Raw genomic sequence first — 26,201 nt, 5'->3', positions numbered from 1 at the left:
GTCTTGAACCGCAAGTTTTCCTTCAGCTACAATTTTTATTTCTTAACCCACCTAATTGTCCAATTTTCTGTGGATGAATTTGGTTGACAATTGTGAGTACTGTCATTACAAAAGAGCTTGTTTTTACCATTTTCTAGAAATAACGGGCGGTTGAGAACCTGTGTTAGCAGCAGCTATAACAAGGCTATAGCAGGCTAGCTAACGTTAGCTAGGGACCTGGCTAGCTGCACACGAGCTGAGCTTTGCTCGGTGGTGGGGCGGGGGGGCGGTTTGCCGATATAGTCGTTTGATGGATCCGAGAATCGCCTGGTTTCAACCAGAACAACGTGGACCCGCTAACAACCTGTGGATGCAGATCTGGGAGACGACACAAGGGCTTGGATATTTGCATGTAAATAACAGTTATACCACTGGACCTCACAGCACGTCGAGCCTGAACGCGATCGTCAACGGGGCGTCGGGAGCCGTCCTCACTAGCAAAAACGGAGCGCTTGACTCAAACATCGGTTGTGGAGAAGTCAAGACTCAGGGGATGTCTGCCTCAACGGGCGACGGAGAAGTAACAGAGCAGAGGGACTTTATACCACTGGACTCAAACAGCAACCACAACAACCGAGCCCCTGGGAGGGGTGGTGTCGGCGGAGGGGGGCAGCAGCAAGGCAGCGGGGTCGCTGTGCTGTGGAGGGGACTCTCGGACGGACACCCCAACAAAAGAAAAAGAGACAATAAAGCTAGCACTTTCGGATTCAATTGCAGCCTCTTGAACAGTGGCGGGGACTCCAACACGGGAGGATATGAAGGTTACACGGGCACGCCTTGGAAAGTCAGGAACTACTCGGAAGGAGTTGTCGGGTAAGAGTTATTAAAGTCCATAAAATTGCAGTGTTATTTTAAAGATCTGCGCCTGGTAGAGGCGATAACCTTGCTGCACACAATGAAAGCCCCCGTAAATAACTTTTATTGCACCAGGTACACAGCAAACCATACCTGTGAGACTGAACGTTTGAAGGCAACGATTGTGAACTAACAATGGTCCTAATGTTATGACTTGCATTTAAACACGTACACGTTGGGAAGACAAGCATGGAGACCGCTGAGGTTGTCATTCCACCCACTTCACTTCCACCTATGAACTCTGTTTGATAACTAGTTGCACCAAAAAGCTGCCAAAGCGAGGCTATATTTTAACGAAGAGCTGCGTTACATGACATTTCTATTGAGTTTTAAGTGCAAGGCATTTTAAATAAACCATTAGCTAACTAGTGATACACGTTTACAATTGGTTCAAGTTACGCAGGTGAGGGGATAAAATGTCATGACTGCGTACAGAAGGTGAAAAAATGCAGCCAAGTCCCTAACAAACTGACTGACTTTGAGCTGTAGGCCAGTTGTGTGCCTGGACTTTGCAAACCAATGTGCACTCAAAGAAATGCTGCATTTAGAACTAGTATGTGCATCTTACATTTATTCTGTGACTGTCCATGGGTCTGTTTATGCTTCTGCATATTTGTCAATCATTGGCAATGTAGTTCAAGATGGAAGAGGCACTTTAGCAAACTTTTTTTTTTCTAATATACCTTAGTCAGTAGGCACCGGACCCCATCTTTTATTTGAGCCAGTTCATATGTTCAACTATCATCATCTTTAGTTCTCATCTCTAAATACACCACTGATTAAATAGCTATCATGTTGCGTTCACCTTTCCAAGCTGCAGGTATTTGTTCTTTTGTCCTATTGGCCAATAGTGGAACATCTTAGTGTGCACTTGTTTTAAATGTCAGCTGGAATGATAATTTGTTTAACCTGTTTTTCTGCCTTTTGCAGCCCTTTTATATACCCAAAGATTATTAAATGATTAATAAACTGTTAAAAAATCCCTGAGATTACCCTTTTCACTGTGTGAGATTTAAGTCATTACAGAGCGAGAGCAATTAGCTTGGCCACAATTAAACTCATACATGAGACAGTTTTCCATCTGAACTTTAGGCCACATTGAATAGACTTGGTATAATAAGTGCTCAAGGACATTTATTAACCTATAATCAGGTTCTTTTTCAACAGTTTTTATTTTATAATAATTTGAGATAAATAATTTGATGGGAGGGGCTCTGTGAAAGAATTTTTGTGAGCAAAGATAATTCCTAACCTTTCCCTTTCTATTAGACATGTTTAGACAAGCATAACACTAGAGTGTGAAGTTCAGTCTTTGGCTGATCCTCATTTATAGTAATATGGGAAGACTGTTGTTTGCATAAGGACATTCCTTAGTGATAAGCTCTGCTAATACCAGAACCTGAAGCTCAGAGCTGTGATCACACTCAGCCACTACTGAGAATCCTCTGTCTAACCATATTCTGGTAAATCACAGTGCCAGCATGCTTTTTGGCATTACAGCATTAAATCAAATACATTTAACAAAATTTTAATCAGTTACCACTACTACTGCTTAAAAATCCCTCATATTTCTTTCAAATCATCTGTGATTACAGCGGAGCTACAGGTCTACATAAGATAAACTATTGGGGTTTAGCAGTGACACTGGGTATTTGAATAATATTCAGGCTTGGGTGTACATGCTGCATATTTGTAAAATAAAGCATCGTGACAAAATGTCACCAAGCATGAGTGCAGAAGATGCTATGCAGTCTTGTGACAGGCCCATGGTTGTTTACGCTAACTGCTTCAGTTGGTCGAGTAAAAAGCTGCTTGCATTTTTTTTATTTATTTTTTATGGTTGTTTACGCTAACTGCTTCAGTTGGTCGAGTAAAAAGCTGCTTGCATTTTTTTTATTTATTTTTTTGTCAGTGTTTGCTGTTTATTTTTGTTGCTCCCACTTTGTCCTCTATTTGGACATAAAATTCCATTAGCCAAATCAACCAGATTATTTGACTTAGGAAGCTGGTGTACATAAACATGAGAATCGTTATAGCCTTTGATATTTACATATTGCAAATAGAGTGACTATGGGAGTGAGCTAAAATGTATTTTTCCACGATACAGTTTGTACTCTATATTTGGCTATGTGGGTTGGCTGGAGAGGAAAAGGCATGTGCTTATTTGTGCTTGACGCTCCTCCAGTCTTTCTGCAACTGAGAAAGATAAAGCAAGCAGCTCAGCTCATGATGGCAAAGGATCAGTGTTTACATGCTCTACACAGCCTTGCTTCCACTAAACAAAGCCAATCCTCTCGAGAGACAAACTCTAACCCCTTCTCCCTGTCTGCCCAATCAGAGTGGGAGCTTGAAGGGAGTGTTTCCGTCTAACTTTCTAGAACAGCTATTTGGATTCTGTTTAGATTCTTAATATGGACACAGGGAGTCTGTGCAGCCTGGGAGAGCAGTGGCCCTTTTCTGTCCTGCTGAACTGTTGTCTGATCCGGTTGTGTGTATTTATTGTGTAGGCAAAATACAACGCCCCCACTCCCAGTTACTTTTAAAAAAGAGATATTGTCAGCAAATTAATTCATTGTGATAGGTATATTTACTAGATATGCCATTTTCTAGCTGAAAAAAAACTTCAAAGTTGTCCTCATGTTTCATGTGTAAATTTCCTGCAGTCATGATATGAATTTAACAACCAACTCTCTGTAATTTCCAAAGCAGGACCACAAATCTAGTTAATAACATATTAAACCATTATGAAACAAGTCCTACATGTGTTGTGGTGATCTAGTGGAATAGCATTTATGTACACACTCTTGATGCCAAACTGATTTTATCTGATTCTTAGCCTTAGTCTTAGCAAAGTGGCTCTGGCATTCACCTGAAGCTAAACTTAAGTAAATGCCGTTATATAATTTTTCACTAATGCCAAAATAAACAAATTTTCACAGTTTTTCACATCAGAGAGCTTGTCTTCAGCAAGCATTTAAACTGGATCAAGTTAACGTTTCAGCAGATAAACCAACTTTTTTTCTGACAAAATGAAACTGTTTGCACAAAATCTTTTTTTGTGTGGTTTAGTCATGTTGTCTAACATTACCATTCTTTTCCTGTCACATCTCACACGGTTTATTAACATTTTTATTGAAATGATAGAAACATCAGGGTAGTTGTGATTCAGTGTCGAGACACAACCAAAGGGTGGCTGGTTTGAAGGTTACCTTATTAAAAAGGAATATAATCTCATCAACATGGCTTCATTCACATTATGTAAACTATTATATCTGTGAAGTTAGTATCTTTGAAAACCATTTTAACTGAACTCAAAGGTCAGTCCACCAGTTCTGTGTCTCTGCTTTTGTTGACATATGTTTCCCCCGCATGTTTTTTTTTTCAATCTTTTTTATGTTTTCTTCTGTTTCCCGGATTATGTCAAAATAAATACTAAAAATGGTTCATTTTAGTGGAACTTGATGTTGACAGCTAGTTTAAAATGGGAAGACTTTAGAGTTAAGTTAATAAAAAGTGTAGTTAATTGCTTACTGATTAGTTGCCCTGGTGCATGGTTTTACTGCCCTGTTATTGCTGCTGTCTTTTAGCTATTTATGACCCTCAGGGCTAACACACATTCTAACACACACACAGCACCACTGTGACTGAAGCCCCATTCTTAGAACTGTGGGTCATCCAGCCTCTGCTGACTTTGACATTGTATGTCATGTTTTCCTGTTCTCCACTCCCTAGCTGGGTTTCAACTAATGTTGGTAATCTTGCAGAGGGAGAAGACTGCATGTTGGCCCTTTTAAACTGTAGGTGAAACAGACCCCCTCCTAATGACACAGGCCATATCTCAACTTTCCCATGTGTAGTAAAAAAAAGAAAGGAAAAAAAAAAAAAAAGAAAAAGCATTTTTTTTTCTCTCGCTCTATTCCTGTTCAATGGAAATGCTTCCTGTGCACCATACTGTTGCAGTCAGCTGGCATGACAGTATTTTACTTTTCCAGAACCTGTCATTGGACTGAGACCTTCTGAGCTTTTATACCAGATATCATGGCAACTCCATAAGGGCAGATCTGAATATTGCTGCCTGCTTGCCCATGCAATAAGCTCGTTGTTTGGGCATGTGGAAACTCTCATGCAGTTGTTGGATTGGTAAAGTGATAACAAATATGATGTATTAATTTATTTTTATAATTTTTTCATATTAAAAAATTATCTATAGATGAAGAAGTTGATGTACCACCCTGCCTGATATAGTGTTTTTATAGTAAATTAATTGAAATGCAGCATTATTAATGTGCCTGGAGATTTCGTACTTTCATATGTCAACATGCATACCCAAGTTCTTACACACCTCTATGGCCGCATTTACAACACCCTTTTTGATCCGAATCTTAGTCCATTTTCTCAGAAATTCCTCTTTGTTTAGGGAATTGTGAATGTGCAAACAAACCGAATCGTATCAAAGAAGAGGACTCTGTCCGTTCACAAACGCAAAGCGTGTTATAACAAAGACTGCTCCCTGGTTTAACCTGGCGTCACTCTTTTGCTTATACTCACTCCTGGTTCGGTGTCCTCAGTCACGGATCCCTTCAATCCACCGCTGGCAGAATGATTATGAAGTAAGTCACCGGCCTGTTGGACAATTCAGTCGTCAGGTCTTTCTTCTCAGCCGTCCTGATGATGGCTGCCCGCGCGGGTTTCGGTGTTCAGGTCTCCTCCTGTCAACGAATGGGTATGTTGGGATCCGGGTCACGGCACCAAGATGATGGGTATTTTTCTATCTTAAAATAAGACACAACAAACTCAGAATGAAGCCAACTCCATCGCGATGGGGAGAGACAGTAGTTCGGCACTCGGAGAGTGTCTGGTGTCACCTCCGAAGTCTCAACCCCAGCGCAGCGTTTTTATTATGCGGATTATGCAAATTACATGAACCAGTAGCAAGTCAGTCAGAATGGAAAAACACAGGAACCTTATCGTAACCTTTATCGTGCAGAGCAGTTGCAGCCACATCCTGTTTTCTGCAGGACAGGCAAGACTGCGAGTCACTACACAAGTTTAAAAGAGGAACTTTAACATGTCAAGACTTCTGCTTGCTTTAACATGTCTGCTTTAAGTAAACCAAATACAGGAAGTGGCCTACAAAGCAAAGTGTATTGTGAGTTCACTGCATGGTATTGTGGGTAAAAACAACCAAAACACAAGTGTGTGTGTGGGATGATGGGCAGCTCATAGGAGAAATGGTTTGGGGTCAGATGTGGAAAAACTCTGTATAAGTTCTGATAGAAATATGTTTAACCCGAAACTTCTAGGATCTGATGCAGCTCCTTGTTTTGCTGATATGTGGTGGAAGCAGAAGTTGTCCTGTGTTTTGCACCCTCCATCAACTAAACCGATTCTCTAATTGTACTGAGTCTAGTGTACTACCCTGGTGTGAATGCACTCTATATCTGCTAATGCTGCTGCCATGTTAGTGTGTCATCTACTGATGGTACTCAGAGCCCACCTAACGGTGTTAAATCTTTTATTTGTAACATTGTGAGCTGTCCTTGTTGTGACCACAGGACCCAGCTGCATCACTTGGGCATGACCATGTCTGTCGCTCGCAGTCTGCATTGTACAGGCTTTAGTGTAACAGGAGCTGTTTGGTCTTAGTGGCCAACACTTTGCACCCTGATCAGTTCGTTAATGAAAGATTGAATGTGTCATCAGTGAGATACTAATTCTGTTCATGGTTGGCCTCGGTTAGAAAAGCAGAGTGTGATGCCACCAGTTTACCTCCTGGCAACCCTGTCAACTTAAAACTGCTTCTGTTAAATGTGGAGTTTCTATAGACACAGCAGTGTCACATAACACTGTTGTGTCTAGAAGCAACCTTTTGTTGCAGAGGTTGGCAAGGCCCAAAAAAATTGTTGGGACTCACTGGGTAAATATAGCCGTAACAATGGTCACAGCCCCTTTCATCATGACTAGTGTGATCTAAAGCATAACACTGCAATGCAGTTCACTGCAGATGTCAGCAATACTGTTTCAGGGAGGTGTTTCTTGGTACATAAATGTCACAAATTTTAAAGCTGTTGAAAACTAGGTTCACAAGCTTGCTGCCTTACACAGATCGGTCCTAGTTCTCAGTGATCTGAACTAGGCCTGTCGCGATAAGCAATAAGTCAATTAATTGAACGATAAGAAAATAAGAGCACGATAAGTTTGCCGGCCGCGATAATTTTTATTAGTCCTCCCTTTACCATAAACTGTGTATGACAATAGGTTTCACTATGGCGTATTTCGACTCAACGCTCTGGTTTGTTGCGGAGTGATCTCTCTGGTGTCATACTTGACTGCAGCATGTTGCAGCACGAGCCGGTAAGCCGCATTTGTTTTGCAGGGCTGCCAACACGCAATGGCCGTGAGACTTGCGCATTTAAGTGGCTTCTCACGCTCTCGCGCTAAACCTCCGATTCTCATGCTGAAATATGTAAATAAGTCGAATGGAGAAATAATAGATGCAAGCACCTCCTCTTTTATCATTTCGCTGCTCCCCACATGTAAGCAGAACACACACATCTAGCTTACGACGTCAGTACAAAGCCCCCACTTCCTGGTCTACCGTAATAACCCCTGTAATCCGCAGGCACATTACGCAAATAGAGTCAGCCTATATACTAGTGTTGTGCGATGTGTCTAACAGTGTGTGCGATCCAGCAGCTCAGTGCGCGTGAGAGTGAGCGTGAGCGCAGAGGGAGGAGAAGAAGAGCTTATGAGGAACGAGAGTAGCAGAAGAAGAAAAGGTGTGAAGAGAAGAGACGGAGCGGTTAGGCAGAACAGTCAGGAAAAACAATAACGGTGCGTTATAATAAAGCCGTTTCTCAGCACAACCGCTGTTTCCTTTTTTTTATGGTGCTCCACGCCGTGAGCGGCGAGAGAAGAGAGTAATTGGGAGTTAACCCCGAAGCCAACTCCACTTCGGCCCTGGAGAGGACGGATCTCCCCCGTGTCCTCCGACTACTATCGGCGGATAAGAAGCGGGAATGGTTAACACTAGCGTATTTGACAAAATACACATTAAGAGCAATGCCGGCTAATCGAGAGGTTTGGGAGGATTCCCAGTGGGCTGCATTACTTTTGGGCCGGCGTCCCGGCTTATGTGAAAAAGGCGCTTTTATTTATTTAGTTTATTGATCTTTGAAAATGTGTACTTGCATTATTATTATTATTATATTAGTTGAGAATGGTCTCAAAATGACACATTAGCGCTTTGCGCAATATTATCGTTTATCGCGATAATTTCTGAGAAAATTTATCGTACAGCTAAATTGGTTATCGTGACAGGCCTAATCTGAACAACCCGTAAGTAGTGTTTGGCCTGATGCTATGGCCTTTTTTCCAGTCTTTCTGCCCAACATAACAGATGGCGTTCCTTAACATGAAGGCATTTCACCACCACACCCATTCTACTCAATGCTCATTGTTCTGTTTCACCTTTTGTGTGTGTATATGACCTTTAACACTTTTAATTTTTTTAACTTATGAGCAAGCTTTTCTTCATTCCTACTTTATTCATGTTCCTTTTCTGCTTCAAATTTTCTATTTAACTTGCATTTTCTCTCTACCTCCTTTCCACCACCCGAAGACCAAATTATGCCTCCTGGACAGGGTGGTGCATTCTTTGCATGCAGAAGCTTGCAGGAATGTTAAGATGCCTTTTACTTATTAATAATTAAAAAAAAAAAATCCAGGAAATGTTATATTCCTAAATGCACGAGGCTGCATACTAGTGCATGATGTCACACTGATAAGTTCCCCTGTTTATGTTAAACTGCACATTTAGGTATAAGCTTTGTCATTTGACAGAATGTAAATCTTTTGACAGTTTTTGTCAGGTGTAATGATTTACTTCTGTGTCTTGTATTAAAATAACTATAAATTGAACATGGTTGGGGCTTTCGTAGTTGTTGGGAAGACAAGATGATCCCACCTCCCCAACATCCCTCTGGCTGTTTTTAATAATTTTCAATTCGTATGGAACATGTTGTGTTTAGATCAAAAACAATTGTAAGCTGAGGACAAACATCACAGTCAACTGTCGGTCAGTATTACTTAAAAGGTTTTGTCAGCAGGACAGCATTAGCAGAAAGTGCAGTGGAATTTTGTCCTCTGGCATTGTCAGTTTTCTGGAAACCAGCTTCATAATATTACATTACAATACTATGATAAAGTGGAATTATGTGATAAGCAGTGCCAAGGGTCCAGGTGCTCAGAGCAGGCCACAAAACGGAGATGTAATTTGATCTAGAAAGGTGGAGCATAAGAGTCCTCCCATAACATGAGGAAAAGAGAGCTGCAGCAGGCTGTTGCTGTGAAATGAAACCTACTGATTCTGGAACTCCCTCCCTCCCTCTAATGGGCAACCACTAAACGACTCCTCTTTCTGTGGTCCACACAAAACGCAAAACACTATAGAAATTATTAGTGAGAGTATGCTTAGACCCATTAAAGGTCAAGTTAAAAAAAAACGGACATCACAAATCAACAAGCTGTTTTCATCAGTTGTTCTGTTTACCTCATTTGTGTGTTTGGTAGCGTGCTTCTCCTTGTGATGACACTATACATAAATATAATCTAACTACACCGTGTGCTTTGTTATGGAGATGACATTTCTCACAAACTTGAAAATATGACACCTTGGCCGTAATGACAACCACATGAAGTGGCCATTCTTTTGGATTATCCATACCAACAAGCGTGGGTCCTCCAAAGTTTGCCATCATTCTCTCTCTCTGGAATATACTCTTCTTGGTCCAACTTTGTAATGCAGTACATGTAACCTTGTATAGACCAGATTTTTTAATCTTGAACCAAATGATTACGGTTTCTTGGATCCTACTGTACATTTCCTTTATGTAACTTATTGATTAGCCTAAAAGGGGAGTAGTTCAGACAATAGTTTGAAGGCTTTTGTACTTAATTAACACTTGGATCCACTTGGATTTCTTTTTTTTTTAAATATACAACTGAAGCTCCTGTCATGCTGTGTGTGTGTGTTTGATGACTACATATCCCCCCCCCCCAGTCTTCTTGGTCAATTACAGCATGTTAAACCCACTTAAACTAGAACAGACTTTGAGCTGAATTGTTGTAATGACACAGAATGGAGAAACAGGGAACTGTGTTTGCTTAAGCATGAAATCAGAGCTAATGTAATTTAGTGCAGACTGTAGCTGTTGAGTTTCTTTTACTCTGAAATGAAACCTCTCTCTTTCTCTCCCTCCTCTTTCCCTCTTTGTGTGTTTGTGTATGTGTGTGTGTGAGAGAGAGAGAGCAAGCGAGTGTGAGACGGAGGCAAGAGTCTGCAATATTCAACACGGAAAAGAGATCATTAAAATGTGGAGTGGTTCTGCAGGAGGTTACAAGGCAACAAGATGAAGTTCTACTTTTCTTTTCTAACATAGTGAATACAATAATTGTGCATATAATTGTTTCAAATTGAATAATTGTACAGAAAGTGAACAAGACCATGATTATTTTGTTTTGCGATATTTAAATAAGCTTATTTCAATTCATCCATTGGATAAAATGTTCTGTCACCTCATCAACTCTGTCTGAGCTCTGTTTGAGGCTCGGAAGTCCACAAAGGAAGCCATTATAATTAAATCACGTCATTCATTTTACATCTCTGTATTTGTGGTCTGTAGATTTTCTCACGATAATATGAGCTCTCTAGTTAATGGCTGAGTGATGAATGAAGAATGGCAGATATAATATCCTAAGTGTGGATAGAACCAATATGTATCCCATCACATCTTGTGATGAGAAAAGCTGATTGAAGTTAATTTAGTTGTGTGCATGTTCATATAAAATTCCATCCTCAGGGCTTTTCTAAAAACACATTTATAATAACAATCTGTACCTGTCAGTGTCACATGGTCATGGGCCATGACATTCTCACTGGGTATGGATTCACTTCCAAAGATTATTATATCTAAAAACAAAGTTAAATGCTCCATATTGAGAACAATATTTCAGTGTGTTTCTTTAAGCTAATAGCCCAGCCATATTTTGTAAGATTGTATATGATCCTTACCTTTTACTTCTTTGGAGTATTTCACCTAAATAGTTGGCAGTCCTATATAAAACTATAGCATTTTACTGGAGTATGAACCCGATATATCCAGGAACTTTGAACTCTTGCTTGTAATGATGTTTTTATTATATTTATTTATATTTTTTGGCCACTATCACATCATAGTTTCTCAGTGCAATTAGCCCCAACTAGTAAACACACCAACTTGGTCCTTTCCAGGCAGACTGCAGCTGTTTTCCAGGCTAAACAAGCAGGTGTTGTCTATCAGGACCAGGATCCACCTGGATAGGGTTAAACAAGCAGCCTACAACAGCCAGGAGCTGACCTGAATACTGCTTGTCACCTGCAGCTCCAAGCCACCTCTCTCTGCATTCTGCACGAAATTAAGTGGCATTTTTTGTGTTGTGAAAGAAGCTAAAGGAGCTAATAGTATTTTGTGTTGATGCATTTATTTAGTGGGCAGCCAACTATGTAACTGTTGTCCCAGTTACCTGTTTCTCCATATCTCTCTCTCTCTTATCTCCCTTCAATGCGTTCAGTAAACCCAATATCGCTGGGCTGTGGTTCTTCTTCTTCTTTATATTTTTTGGTGGTTGGCAAAAACAAATTGGTGCATTACTGCCACCTAATGTTCTAGAGTGTGGACACCAAGCGGCAACCTCCAGCGGTAAAATGTGTGAAACCTATGTGGAGGTGCAAAAAATTGCACAATCCATTGAGTAATGGATCAAGTTTACCTTCATGGCAACTGTGAGGGGAATGAATTTTTTCTAACTCATCTGTTTGGACGTTAATTAATTGTGAAATTTTGCATAATTAGAGGCGTGTCCTTTTGATTGACAGGTATCCAATATCCACAGCAAGAAGGGAGAGTGCGGTTTTTAGCCGGCTAACAGTGCACCTTAGCTTTAGCCTGCCTACCTCCGTTAGCTGGTTAGCTACTGTTAGCTTTGGATTAGCTCGGTTAGGTCTTAGCTACAGACAGCTCGTAGTTTGAGGGGTGTCAATCATCCACCCCCACCTTCACAGTCCCCCTTCAGCTCAACTTCTTTGTCCATTTTTGGATTTTCAGGGTAAGACCTTACGCAGCCAAAATGGCGACGGTGGGAACCACCCAATGAGCTTTAATTCAGGTCTTCAGAAGCCTATGGGTGACGTCACAGAGGCTCCGTCCATCTTTTATATACAGTCTATGGACTACACAGAAGCATGAACAATGTGGGATGATGTGATTGAATTTACCAGTTCATGCAGTGCAAACAGAAATGCTTCATCTTGTCATTGTGGCTGCCACACCAAATGAAAAGCATTGAAAATAAACCAAAGAGATTACAGCAGCAGTTTCATATTTCATAGTAAAAGACCCTTGTGGTTAGTAGGGATGCACCAATACCACATATTTTTCAAACCGAGTACCAGTACTTACATTTAAGTGTTTTTAGATACCAAGTACTGATATAAGTACTAATAAATCCTGTTACAGTTCACTGGTAAGAAGTGTGGACCAGAACGCCAGATGTGATGACTGAGTGATTGTTGTGTGGTTGTGTGATTTATCAAATGGGCTGTCCTCTAAATTCAAAGCGTGGAAACTGTCAGAATCTTCAAGCATGAAGAGGATAAAATGGTTTTTGGTGGATTATGTTCACAGCTGTGACAAGGCACATATATGTCCAAAATCAGCTTCTCTTGCTCAGGTAATGCTAAATTTGGATTTTTAAAATGGCACCCATAATAACTTTTTTTTTCTTGACACCTGTTGATTAAGATTAATTAATCTCTTTGCATTAATGTGTTAATTTTGACAGCCATAGTTTTTTCACATTGGTATCGAGTTCTGTAGTAGTAGAACACTTAGAATGCCAAGTACGAGTACACGCACATAGTACCGGACTGATACCCAATACTAGTATCTATACGTGCATTATAATATTTATTATATGTATTTTTTTAATTGAACCATTAACAAACACTATATAAAATTAGAGATCAATCAGTGTAGGAAATAATATTCTGATAACTTTTTGCCATATCACTCAGCCCAGCCATCACCATTTGCCCACCTATTCAGCATGCCTCTAGTACTTAAACCAGTGAGGAGACATTTCTCTCATTTTCTGGAGGTTATGATGGGTAAAAAACTAATCTAAAGGTACCCAAGATTAAATGAGTTGGAATAATCATAACACTTTAAGAACTTGTGACCCAGTAAACCACAAAGGTTATAGAATTTTAAGACACAGATTTTGCTCTTTGGGGTGTAATCCAAGGAACAGCTGTTAGGTTAGTCGTTTCCAGCTCTGTGTTATGCTTTGCTTTGTTGCCTTATATTTTATTTATTTATTTTTTTATAGGAAAGTAGAATTCCTGTCTGTCCAAACTGAACAGGGGAATGAGCCTGTTTTTGTCTTCATCTTGGTCCTTACGGCTGCGTTTGCCCACATGCTTGCACTTGTGTCTGTGCGTGCCTGCATGTTTGCATTCTTCTTTGTCCACCCACAGAGACTTGTCCCTGCGTCGATGTGTATGTAGACCAAACTGGTCTGTGAAAAGGTCAATGTGTGTGGGCACAGCGACCTGCACCAAGGGCAAACGTGGCACTATTGCTTGGCCTGCTCTTGCCGAGTCCACTTTTTCTTATTGACATTATGTCGGTACACAGCAGAGGTTCCTGTTTTTGTTTTTACATAGCCCATTTTTAATGTGCTTTTTAAATACGCTGCTACTTCTTGGGAAGAAAGAACTCCTGCTTGGACAGTTTGTTTCTTCAGAACAACATTTAATAGCCTGTCTGTTGCAAATGTTCCTTTTTTTATGTTCACAAATTATTAACATTTAAATAAATGTTCAATAAAGCTAATTTATATCTGTAAATATTTTTATTTTCTTAGCGTATTATAAAAAACGATAAAATGTTTACAGAGATCCCTGATTTTTAACTTAGAAATTCTCATCATTTGGAGAAATGGCATCAGCCAACTTGATATATAAGTGTGTGATCTTCTTAAGAGACTTAATTTGCCTTAAGATGCTTACTGATACATAGATTCATTTCTTTGGAGCTTCCTACCACAGTAGGTCTCAAAAAGGGCAGGCCACAAAAAGTTAACATAATCCTGAGCATCCTTATGTGATTAGAAGTAATTATTTTTAAATAACTTTTTAAATAAGGAATGTGAAACTCCCAGAATAATGTCATTACTTGCAGTAGCTGAGGCTTTGCGTGTTTATTATACCAGTAAAAAGACATGTCCTGTCAGTGTGAATTTGTGTCTGCCATCTGTATCCCTCACAGTGGCTGTTGGCATCCAGTCCCTTGGCATTACATATTGTGCCTTTTTGTGCTGCTCACAGAGATTGCTAGCACAAACAGTAAGAACAATAAGGATGCCTCTGGTTTAGGCTGAAGTTAGTGTGTCATGGATTTTGGGAGAATTACAGTATCCTGTTAAAGAGATAAATTCTTGCTTTGTGTTAATGTCCCCTGCTGTCTGTATTTCCACATGCCTCCACCCCTGTCACAAACCATTTTTTCTTCTTTGCAGGTTACATGAGGAGATCAAGGATTTCTACGAGTATATCTCCCCTCGGCCAGAGGAGGAGAAGATGAGACTGGAGGTGGTGGAAAGAATCAAGGGGGTCATCCATGATCTTTGGCCCAGTGCTGAGGTACACAGAATCCATACATCCTTAGGTTTGATTTTTACATATGCCACCGATAATCAGGATGAGAAACGCCCTCAGTTTCCTGCCTTAAATTAATCATAAAAGAGAAAATACTCTGTAAATTTTAAGCATGTTGTACATTGGCCATGCTGATCAGCGATATCTGTAGTTTACAACCCTCAATAACCACAGTTAGTTTACAATGCCATCAAGCTTAATGCGCTATCAGGCCTATGGTAGGAAAGTTCAGCCTGTAATTAGGCATCCTCTTGTTCTTTATCTTCCTGCAGCAAAGTACTGTTTGCGTCATGTTATCATTTGCCACCTCAGGCATTATTGCACCCACTGACTTTGCTCCTACTGATAGAGCAGTGAGCTTCAAAATGTGTCTGCTCGGAGCTTAGCAGGGCCTAAATTAAGGGGCACAATACCTTTCCAATCCTGGCCAGCTTTATTCTTTCCTCACTTCACTGGGAGCAGGGGCAATGTGGTGCTCTAGTCAGTATGACGCTAGTTTAACAAACCATGCAAAGACGTCTACTAGACTCTCCACTGGCTGTTTCCACAACAAATGGTAGTTTTTACCAGGCATTAATGGAAACATTACTGCAGAGACTGCATTGAAAGTGCAAAAGCAAGTCTGTCATATTTCAGCAAATATGTTGAAGACCTCTGTCAATGAATGACTACAAGAGCCACACACCAAGTTAAAGTTTGACTAGAGTGTCAAAATTAGACAAAACACAGCTAACCTTCATTACACCTGCAGCTACTTCAGCCTTTGCAGAAATCGTCAGGGATCCATTCATTCACAAACAAGGTTCTACAATCAGCTTATCCTGGGACACACGACTGGGCTGTAAACTAGTTTCTACTACTGAGCGATGCAGGATATGGGGAAGAGGTTTAACAGAGTAAAACGAGGGTCAAGGCTTTAGTCTATTTGTGCACTGCTGTGGGGAAGCATAAAAGGGAAGGTGGAGGATATTTTAGTCCCCTTAGTACCCCTGCACATTAGGGGATCAGTGGCTTAAGAGCTGTTTTGTCGTAAACATCCTGCCAATTTTGATTATCACACCAGTGGGACATGAAACAAAGAGCATTATGTAACCTGAGTGGCTTTAGAGTATTCACATTACAAGCTGCTTAGACTTGTAATCCTTAAAGTTTTTTTTTTGTGACTCACCTGTGTTTTATTTGGACTTGTCAGTAAATCAAAACCATGTAAATCTGTGCAATAATACAGGTACTTGTGCCAGTTGACAAACAGGTTTTTGTGGAAAAGAAGTGTAGTTCAGGAAGATCAAAGAAAATTACCTCCGTGTACTTGGCGACAGCCTGTATTGTAGCCTGCCAGAAAATAGTTTTCAAAGTGTGTATGATATTTAAGACGTGTGATGATTAATTTCTCCAGTGTGGGAAGTTTTTGTGTGAATGAACATATTTCTTAAACTAAAAGCTAAATCTTTTCTATGTCGTCACTGCTTCTTCCTTTGATCTCTCCAGGTCCAAGTGTTTGGGAGCTTCAGTACTGGTCTTTATCTGCCAACAAGGTGAGCTTTGTGTTTTTTCTAAACTAGCCTCAAGATTCAAACATGTAAATTCTTTTTTTAACTATGCCAAGCTGTGACTGCAAGCTGGGTTCTTACCAAAAACACTTAATTTGCTCAGTGTTTCCCACAAATAAGACTCTATTTGGAGCACCTCTAAATGGGATTGGAAGTTAAAACTGATTTAGCTACATTTGCATTTAAGAAAATTTTATTTATTAATTTATGTTGTTCTTTAGCTCCACTGCCTTTTACTGAGCACTTGTTGGTCAGACTAGCTGCTATACCTGTGGTTTAAGTATGACCCTTTATTCTGCCCTTTTATGGTTAATACATCAATACAACATCTTCCTTCCCAGCTGCAGATATGAGGAAGAAACCTTGTGATTGTGAGGCAATAATAGTCCTAGAGGCCCATTTTCTCTAGAAAGTATCTAAGGTTTGTCCAGAACGTTGATAGATTTGTTTGTTTAATGGTTTTTGTCAGTATTAGTTTTATAGTTCAAATATACAAGTACTCCATACTTTCTATTTCTACTTATCCTCTGTTATCTTTCTCCTCTCATTTCACTCTTAAATGAAGACATGGAACTGCTGATTTATCTCTCATATTAAAAGAGGGCTGCTTTACTGTATATAGTCCTGAACTGACTGATGTGCAGCTGGAGATTTAAATGTAAGGTGTTTAGTTAGTAGTGTATATATGCTCTCTTTTATTTGAATTGTTAAATTTAGCTAATGTTCTCTATGGGACATCAGCATTTTGCTTAGTGAGGAAAGGGTAGCGGTGGTCTTGCTTGTTAAAAGAATGAACATACGTGTTATTTCTCTTTACCCACCAGTGACATAGACTTGGTAGTTTTTGGGAAATGGGAGACACTCCCACTCTGGACGTTGGAAGAGGCCCTCCGGAAGAGAAACGTTGCAGATGAGAATTCCATCAAGGTTTTGGATAAAGCGACGGTGAGACTGAACTCCCAGAAAAATCCACTTCTTTCTTGTTTATTAGTTTTATTACTATGTATAATATATAATTTAACATTCGATTTGATGAAAGGTCTTGGATTAGCTTATTTAACATTTTTTTCATTTGATTTATTTGAGCAAATATTTTTGCAACATCTTTGCAAAAACAAGTCTGAAAACATCCACCAGGGATTTTTTTTAAAATGACTCATATTCTTTTGAGAGTTATAGTCAGGTTAATTATGATGCTAGTCTGTTAATCACATAAATACAAAGTTTTGGGATAGCTCCAAATCTCTGATCCTTCAGCTTAGTGTGCTGCCCTTTATTCGGTCATGTGTGCAGACATGTACATCAAAGAATCACCACCATTCAACTTATTATGCCTCAAGTAATTTCCTGTAATCTGCTGTTGGTAACAGTACAAATACAAAACAAACTACGGATATGGATATATAAAATATGCAATTATTTTGTTGCAGGGATTTTTAAGAAGAATTAACATCTAAAATCTTAACTCAGATATTGCTGCTGTTCATGTGTGGCTGCATCTTTCATGTTTAAATTAGATATGGCTTGAGTTGTGGATGCAAATGTACATGTAAGTGTTTTTAAGCAGTGTTAGAAGCTGAGTGATTTCTTTTTTTGTGGATCTTGTGCATTCAGGTTCCCATCATTAAACTTACTGACTCCTTCACTGAGGTGAAAGTGGACATCAGCTTCAACGTGAAAAGTGGGGTTAAAGCTGCTTGGCTCATCAAGGAATTCAAAGAGGTACGGTTTTCAGTGCAGGGGCTCCACTCCACACTTTTTATCCATCCCACATTAGTTACAGCTGTTCTCTGAAATGAAAATCATCACTCTGCTCGCTCTGTGTCATAGGGACCTATGACCCGCAAAAATTTTTCCAACCAGTATGGGCATCATAAATTGTCAGTTTCCTCTAAAGACTACCATTGGCTTTCCAACAAGTTGCGAAATGTGTGAAGACTCTTGTAATATAGGAATCTTATAAAACAACCAAGATTGTTGATGTCTTAAAGCATACACTCGTAGACATCTAGCATTTATAAAATCCAACAGTATAGGGTTTAATTAAAGAAAAAAATCTAATATAACTTGCATGGCCTATTAATAACAATAATTTAATAACACATGTTGAGTCTTATTGCTAAACAATGACAGCAACATTAACCAAACAGCATTGTGCAAAACTCTTAAGACACCTGTCATTTCTTCAGAAGTTGTCAGGAAAATGTGGTTATAAACCAAGTTGTTCATCATGTGTAGATAAAAAAAAAAACAGATTAAGTTAGATGTCTTTTTTCCGTGAACGAATAATAGTTCAGTGTTTTATACAGTTTAACAAACCAAAATATTTCAGTAGTCAGATTAAAAAACAACACAAAAAGAGCAGGATGGAAAATGTGGGGGTAAAAAATGTACAATGTCTAAAGAAAATTACAATTGTTTGTGACCATTATACAAGATTCCAAGGAAGTCTGGTGTCTTGGATACAAAATGAAAATAAGTGAGGCAAGGTTCAAGACTTCAAGGACTTGATAAATTTAAACCGCCAGTAGTAGTATGGCTTTCACTGTCATTAGAAAATATAATGTTCTCCTTTCATTGTCCTTACTAAATCTCTTTCTCTCCTTTTTTGCTTTTCACTGTAGAAGTACCCTGTTCTGCCTTACCTGGTCTTGGTGCTGAAACAGTTCCTACTGCAGAGAGACCTCAATGAGGTTTTTACAGGTGGAATCGGCTCCTACAGTCTCTTTCTTATGGCTGTTAGTTTTCTACAGGTTAGTTTTGCATAATTAAATTTGTATATATAGGTATGCCATGTATCTCATTGAAGCTCACTGAGGCTCAAACCAGTGACCTTCTTGCTGTGAGGCTATGGTGCCACCACCACACCACGGTGCAGCCCTATACGACTGTATATGTTGTGTAAACTTATTGACATAAGCCCTGACATACAGTTGAACTAAAACTTCTAGTCACCCAACGATTGTGCATAACACGCACTAGCGATGTGGCGGCTTGCGGGTTTCCCCGCGGATCATGAGTCGGGTCTAGAAATTTTCATTTTGTGGGGCTGGTCATTAAATACGCCTTTGCAATGCACGTAACCTGCGATCTGCGATTTGGTGTTGCCTATTTCCAATTCCATTCTGTACTCAAGTATATTTTTCAGGCCAAATAAAATCAGCCTTCAACTGGATGTTGAATAGTGAGTAAATATATATATATATTTTTTTTTTAACCTGTCTTGTCCAGCATCGTTGCAAACAGAATGATTGTCTGGCTGCCGTCTGATGCTGGGCAATTTTACTCTATCAAGCAGGGATGTATACTACATGTATAAAGTCCCTCTTGATGACATGAAAAACTTTATTAAATCAGACTCTTAATGCTGGACTCGACCGGAGGGGACAGAGAGAGAGAGAGAGACAAGAAAGTAGAGAGAAGAGGGAGGGGAGAGAGAGGGACAGAAAGGGTGTGGGGAGTGCGGGTGGGGACTTGAAACATCATACAGAAGACCATGTAATCCATACTACTTACAACATATATAGCTAAGATCATCCTAGCCAGTAGGTCATTACACAGCTAGTTGGTAATAGTAACAATAATAATAATAAGAGTAAGAGTAATAATAATAATAAGAACAGAAATAATAAAAAAAAAAAAAAAAGGAAAAAAAAATATGATAATAGATATAAGTGAAACTGCTGTATTCAAGAACACGCGCAGAGAAACCTGTGTGGATGTGTTGGAGAACTCGGCCACACGGCGACGCAAAGACTGTGTGGAGACGTTCAGGAAGGAGTGACCATGCAGAGTGATCATGCAGATGCCACCTCACTTGAACAGAGGCCAGAGTCAGGCCAGCGGTCCCGAGACCCAGGCCACCAGCCCCCCCGCAGGCAACAGATCCCGACCGGTCCACAGAGACGACCACTCGCCCGCCCAGGAAGGCAGCAGCAGGAGACCCCAGCAGGAGCCGCCCCGCGGACGCAGGGCACCGGCCCCGGCGGGCCGAGGCCAGCAGTCCCCGACCCCCCCGGGCACCGGCCGCCCGGGACAGACGGGGCAGAGGGCCCGGGCCCAGGAGCGCAGGGACACCCACCCCCCCACCCCCCCCCACAGGCCGAGGGCCAGCACGCCACCCGGGGGGACCCGGCCCGCCCAGACGGCCACCACCAGAGGCCAGCCCCACACCCCAGCGCCCAGCCGCACACCCCGAGAACCAGTCCTGCCCCCCCCCCAGACCAACACACACACACACAAACACACACACTCTCCTTCCACTCCTCCATTCATCCTTCCACACACACACCATCCTTCCTCCCACACACTCACCATCCTTCCACCATACACTCTCCCACACCTACCCCATCCTCCCACACACACATCATCCCTCCACCACTCATCCTCCCACACATACACCATCCTCCCTCTCATACACCATTCATCTACCTTCACACCTCCCACACACACACACACACCATCCTTCCACTACCCATCCTCCCACACATACATCATTCTCCTACACATACACCGTCCTCCCTCTCCTACACCAAACATCCACCTTCACGTACCCCATCCTCCCACACACACACACCACCCCTCCATCACCCACTCTCCCAAACATACACCACTCCCCCACACACACACCATCCTCCCTCCCATACACCATCCATCCTCCCGCACACACACCATCCTTCCACATCCATCCTCCCACACACTCCCCCATCCCTGCACCATACATTCTCCCACACATACCCCATCCTCCCACACATACATCATCCCTCCACCATTCATCCTCCCACACCCACCCCACCCCCCCTCCCACACACCACGCATCCACCTCCACACACCCCACCCTCCCACACACCATCCCTCCACCACCCATCCCCCCACACCCACACCACTCTCCCACCCACACACCACCCCCCCCCCCAACACACACACACACAAACACCATCCCCCCACCACCATCCTCCCGCCACCCCACGCCGCGGGGGGACAGCCCCAGCCAGGAGGCGAGGAGACACGAGCCAGGCCCCCACCCCGCCCCCGCCCCCCACTCCCCACCCCCAAAACAGCACCTTCCCCCCAGGGCCAGCAGCCAAAACCCCCCGGGACAGCCCGCCTACGCCCCGGGCCAACGCGACAGGCCACCCGGCCCGCCCCGCCCCCGGGCCATCCATGGAGACAGGGGCGCTTGAAGACCCCATCCCCCCTCCCTCCCTCACTAGTGATGGAATATATTATGTGCTGTTTGCAATTAAAAAAAGAGGGTTAAAATTGGGGGGCAGTAACTGCATTGAGGAGGGGGCGGGGCCACCTGAGCAGTCCCACCCACCTGACCTCGCATGTTCCACCCCCCAAAACGTGTTTGTATGTTGCAAATGTTATTTGTGCTCAGTGACTAAGTGGAATTAAAAGCTGGGAGGCATGCTGCCGCTCGGCGAAGCAACGGGGCCACTATGATGACCCCCCTGCCCCGCCCAGCGCAACAAGCACACCTCCCACAGCCCTACCTGTGTATGTAGTGAAGAGTGGGGGAGGGGAGGGGTCAGGAGATGTAGGTCCAGAGGGGAGTAGGCCTCCCCCCTGGAAGACGAATAGTGAGTAAATATGCAATATAGTGGCGGGGCGGGTTGTGAAAATTGGTTTGGTTGTGCGATGTGGGTTGGGGTGGGCAAGATTATTTTATATATGCGGGACCCGCGGGTTGGAAAAACCCTGACCCGTGCATCATTAATACACACTGCTCTATTTTGCTGGTTTTTAGCTTCACTATCGAGAGGATGTGTGTGGTCCCAACATCAACATTGGCGTGCTGCTTATCGAATTCTTCGAACTCTACGGCCGCCATTTCAACTACCTGAAAACAGGCATCAGGATAAAAGATGGCGGTTGCTATGTTGCCAAAGACGATGTTCAGAAGACCATGATGGATGGATACAGGCCTTCTATGCTCTACATTGAAGACCCACTGCAGCCAGGTAAGACAATAGATGGAAAGCTTGAATTTCCTCACCACATATTTGAATAGCACCTACTGACACGTCATTGCTGCTTTGTGTCCAACAGACAACGATGTTGGCAGGAGTTCATATGGTGCCATGCAGGTGAAGCAGGCATTTGACTACGCCTACGTTGTCCTTAGCCATGCTGTGTCACCCATCGCCAAGTACTATCCCAACAATGAGACTGAGAGGTAAGGAGTTCAGGAAACAGACAAGTTTTATCTTATTTTCCCAGATAAGCCACGGCAAGTCTATTTGTGTAGCACATTTCGTGTACAAGACAATTTAAAGTGCTTTAAATAAAACATTAAAAGCATTCCAGCAAGGCACACAGGCATTACAAGTACATAAAAAACATGAAGAGAAACAGTGATATTAAGACATAATTGAAAGGGTGTGCAAAAATCATAATAAAAGCATAATAAAATAACTAAATTAAAAAGAATAAAGTAGTTGGACTCTGAGCTAAATTTTAACAGCCATATTAAAGCAATAACCAAATCAGCCTTTCACCGCCTGTAGAATACATCTAGAAAAAGGCGACTGATGGCTCTACATGATTTGAAAAACTTGTTCAAGCATTTGTTTTCAGTAGACTGTAGTGGTGTTTTTACAGGCCCCTCTAAAAAATCACTAAGTCAGCTGCTGCTTGTGTTCAGGAACATATCCGTCTCCTGACAACCAGAGGGTTCCTGTGCGCCAAATAATTGATTTTTAAAAGTCTTATTTTTAGTCTCGAGACTAAAATAACTCAAATTTCTGTTCCTTTCACAGTATACTTGGCCGGATAATCCGGGTGACTCAAGAAGTGGATGAGTACAGAGAATGGATCCGAAAGAACTGGGGGAGCCCATCTCAAAATGATCCATCTCTCAACAGTAAGTTCAGGTTTTCCTTAAACTTGAATATTGTGGCTGCAACAAATGCTTCAGCAGTCTGACCTCATGTGAACTGACTGAGCTTACATTGGTCTCTTCTCTGCGTCTGTAGGAAATGACGTCAAATTGTTTGAATCAAAGCAGCTCGATGAGTGCAACAACAACGTTCCAGATGAGGATGATGTTGTTGTGGTTCTGCCATCGGTTCCCCACAGTAAAACTTCCTCAAACACATCTTCACCATCTCCCTCCCTTCGCTCCTCTCCCTCCTGCTCTCCGCTGTCACCGTCTTCGGCCTCCTCCACTACCACCTCCAGCGATGCGGTCAGCACCTCCAACTACTCATTCAGCACTGACATACTGGACTGTTGCATTTGTCCTTAACACTCCAGGCTTACACAGGAAATCTAGTATTATAAAAATCTATTTTTGAAACAATATTCATGTAGATTTTGTTGGTTTCTTCTAGGACTCTGATGGCACACCATGCAAGACAGCCAAGCAGCAGTCTGCTCGGGGCTCCAGTTCTCACAGAGAAAAGACCTCTGTGGCCAATAATATCCGTGCACAGAATCATACCACCAGCACTCCATCTACAAGCAACAAAGGAGGAAAGGTATACTCACTTTTACTTTAAAAATACACACATCAATAAAAACTGTCAGTGCAACATGAAAAAACTGAACTTCATGGGAATTGTACTTTATTATGAAGTGTGAATGATAAAAGTCCTGTGAAAGCAAACAATTCACGATTGTGTTTTTGTTCTTTGATTTCAGGCCAGGATGTCTCGTTCCCACCATAAGAGTGGTCACCACGGGCAACAGAACTCCTCCAGCACCAAAAGTCACCCGAACAACAAACCACACCACCAGGGAAACAGCAAGAAGAGGAAAAACGTGCGAGACCCTGCACAAGAAGATCTCTGCAGATAGGGCTTACTTTACCCACCCACACCCCCGCCTCCCCACCCTACACCAACCCCCGTCCTTGTCTGCACCTGACTGACTGTCCTGTCCCACTTCTGCTGCCAGACTCCAGCATCGGGAGGTTGTTAGTAGAATGAAAAGCTCTGCAGACACCATTTACCCCATTTTCAGGGTTACAAACAATATTTTCTAACAGAAAAAGGAATAAAAAAAAAGGTGTTATTGGAAATGGGGTTAATTTCTTTGACTTGGAATGAAATCACTGAGTAAATGCTCATTTGCTTCCCAGTGGCTTCTCTTATGGAGCGATATTCCTTCCCACAGCCAGCCTCTTGCGCCTCCTGCTGTACAGGAATATACAGGTTAGTTTTCTGAAATTAATTCTGGAGCAACACCTGGAACTGCTGGCTGGAAAACAGAATCAAACATTTTACTGACCTCCTTAAAACTATGGGGGGGAAAAAATAAGCATAAAAAAACGAGAAGAAAAAGAAAAAAAAATGCAACAAGAAAGAAAATATCTTAAATGTACAAAAACAAAAATATGTTGAGCAAAACATGTACACTTTTTTAAAGATGGCTACTTACAGATGCAATCAGTAAGAGTGGGACATAACTTATGCATGAGATTTTTCTGTTGGTTGATTTTTCTGTCGGGTGAATCTGTTTTATGTCAAGTTATACATTTTTTTTTTTTTTTACAAAAACAAGCATAGGCAAAAAAAAAAAACAAACATAAAAAAACATACAAGTAAGAACTTGTTTCATAAGACATTTTTACAAGATATACCGATTGAAGTCATGTTAACATGCACATCTCGTACCCGCTGTTATTTGGCCGAAGCCAAGAAGCTGGTTTGGGTCCCATTGCCAACAGAAATCATCAGCATCTACTTTTACTCCTGGTTGCTCTCTGAGTGCTACAGTGTTAACATTTCGCCTAAAGTGAGCCAGAACTCTCTTTAGTGCTCCATAGATGATAGAAGAAGAAAAAAAAGCTCACTCTCATTTAGTTCAGTAGCACAGCCACACCAGTGTAGAGGCTTTAAGAGTACAGGTTTGAATATATTTGTGGTGAAAATTGTTTTATTAAAAAAAATCCTACACTTGAATTGTGTCAACAATACGACTGTGGGCAATAATCTGTTTTTATTTGGTAATTTACCGACAACAGAATCATTTGTATTTGTTAAATGTATTTATTTTTTTATTAATTATATGAACATAGTATCGATGCGTGTATTATCAATATTAGAGCCCATATCTTGGAGAATATTTGAAATAGGATAGTTGCGGGGAGGTGGCATGGGGTAGGAACCAGTATATTCAGGTACAGTAAATACCATCTTTTATCCTTTTTTTCCAGGCAGTTGAGTGACCAAGTTGCTTTGGAAAATTAAAGAGACCATTTTACAAGTCCTGTTAGCATTTTATTTTAAAACGTGGCTGGTCTACTTAATCTAAAAGGGAGTTTTTTTTCTTATTTTTGTTTTTGTTTAGTTCTAATCTATAAACTGACAGCAAAATGCTTCAAAATGTCTGTCCCCCTCTGTCATTGCAATACAACAACTAACCTGTAGATGGAGCTCTTGTTCTAAGTCTTAATCCATACAGAGTTTGGGCTTGTATACTGCATTTGGACAGTTTATTATTTATTTGTGATTGACTGTAAATGTGCTCATATCTAAACTGAATGGGCATCTGAACATGGAAAACGCGTTAAAATGAGTGCTTCCTTGGAGGGAAAACATCAAAGCACAGTTCAATGTCCCCATTCCCTCCCTCCTAAGAATCACCCACAAAGATACAAGTAGCCAGCAATAACCACCACGTTATATAATCTTCGACAACGACTACTGAGACAAGTGAAGCACACTTGAGTCCACTTGAAGCGGGTTAAATTTGGTATTAAAATGTTGGGAAGAGGAAATGACGGGGACACCCCTTTCACCCACCAGTGCTACAGTTGCGGTTAAAATGCAGTATATAAGCGCATCTTGTGATTGACAGAGGAGGAGAAAGGTGAATCCATTTAGCTGTGTCATCTGAATGTTCACTTACCACCTCTTTTCACAGCAGGAAGGCTTTGTACCCAACTGTACTCATATGAAACACTGTTCCTCTGCAGCAATTACAATTCATGCAATAAAAACATTACCATTTACTCTGCGTGTTGAGACGAGTTTCTGCTTTGCTGTCTGTCG

The 26,201-nt window shown here is 41.4% G+C and overlaps 1 protein-coding gene across 1 annotated transcript; it reads left to right on the top strand.

Annotated features, from left to right (window-relative positions):
• The first annotated feature begins 289 nt into the window (after positions 1-289).
• Positions 290-26,161, top strand: LOC121643652 (terminal nucleotidyltransferase 4B-like). The gene is made up of 12 exons (XM_041991186.1): positions 290-852; positions 14,512-14,635; positions 16,139-16,185; positions 17,025-17,145; positions 17,815-17,922; positions 18,825-18,953; positions 21,953-22,166; positions 22,255-22,381; positions 22,965-23,068; positions 23,181-23,392; positions 23,538-23,684; positions 23,848-26,161. Exons 1-12 carry the CDS (start codon positions 290-292, stop codon positions 24,001-24,003), a joined length of 2,052 nt encoding a protein of 683 aa, XP_041847120.1. The 3' UTR covers positions 24,004-26,161.
• Positions 26,162-26,201: the final 40 nt, after the last annotated feature.

This window comes from Melanotaenia boesemani, chromosome 1 (assembly GCF_017639745.1).
Source record: "Melanotaenia boesemani isolate fMelBoe1 chromosome 1, fMelBoe1.pri, whole genome shotgun sequence".
Classification (NCBI taxonomy): domain Eukaryota; kingdom Metazoa; phylum Chordata; class Actinopteri; order Atheriniformes; family Melanotaeniidae; genus Melanotaenia; species Melanotaenia boesemani.
Note: the sequence above shows the minus strand (reverse complement) of the source record. Positions and strands in the feature narration are given on the sequence as shown.

Coding starts and splice junctions, on each gene's coding strand:
- LOC121643652 (XM_041991186.1), top strand. CDS start 290: ATGGATCCGAGAATCGCCTGGTTTCAACCAGAACAACGTGGACCCGCT. Junction 16,186..17,024: donor GGTCTTTATCTGCCAACAAG/GTGAGCTTTGTG, acceptor TTTACCCACCAG/TGACATAGACTTGGTAGTTT. Junction 18,954..21,952: donor TGGCTGTTAGTTTTCTACAG/GTTAGTTTTGCA, acceptor GCTGGTTTTTAG/CTTCACTATCGAGAGGATGT.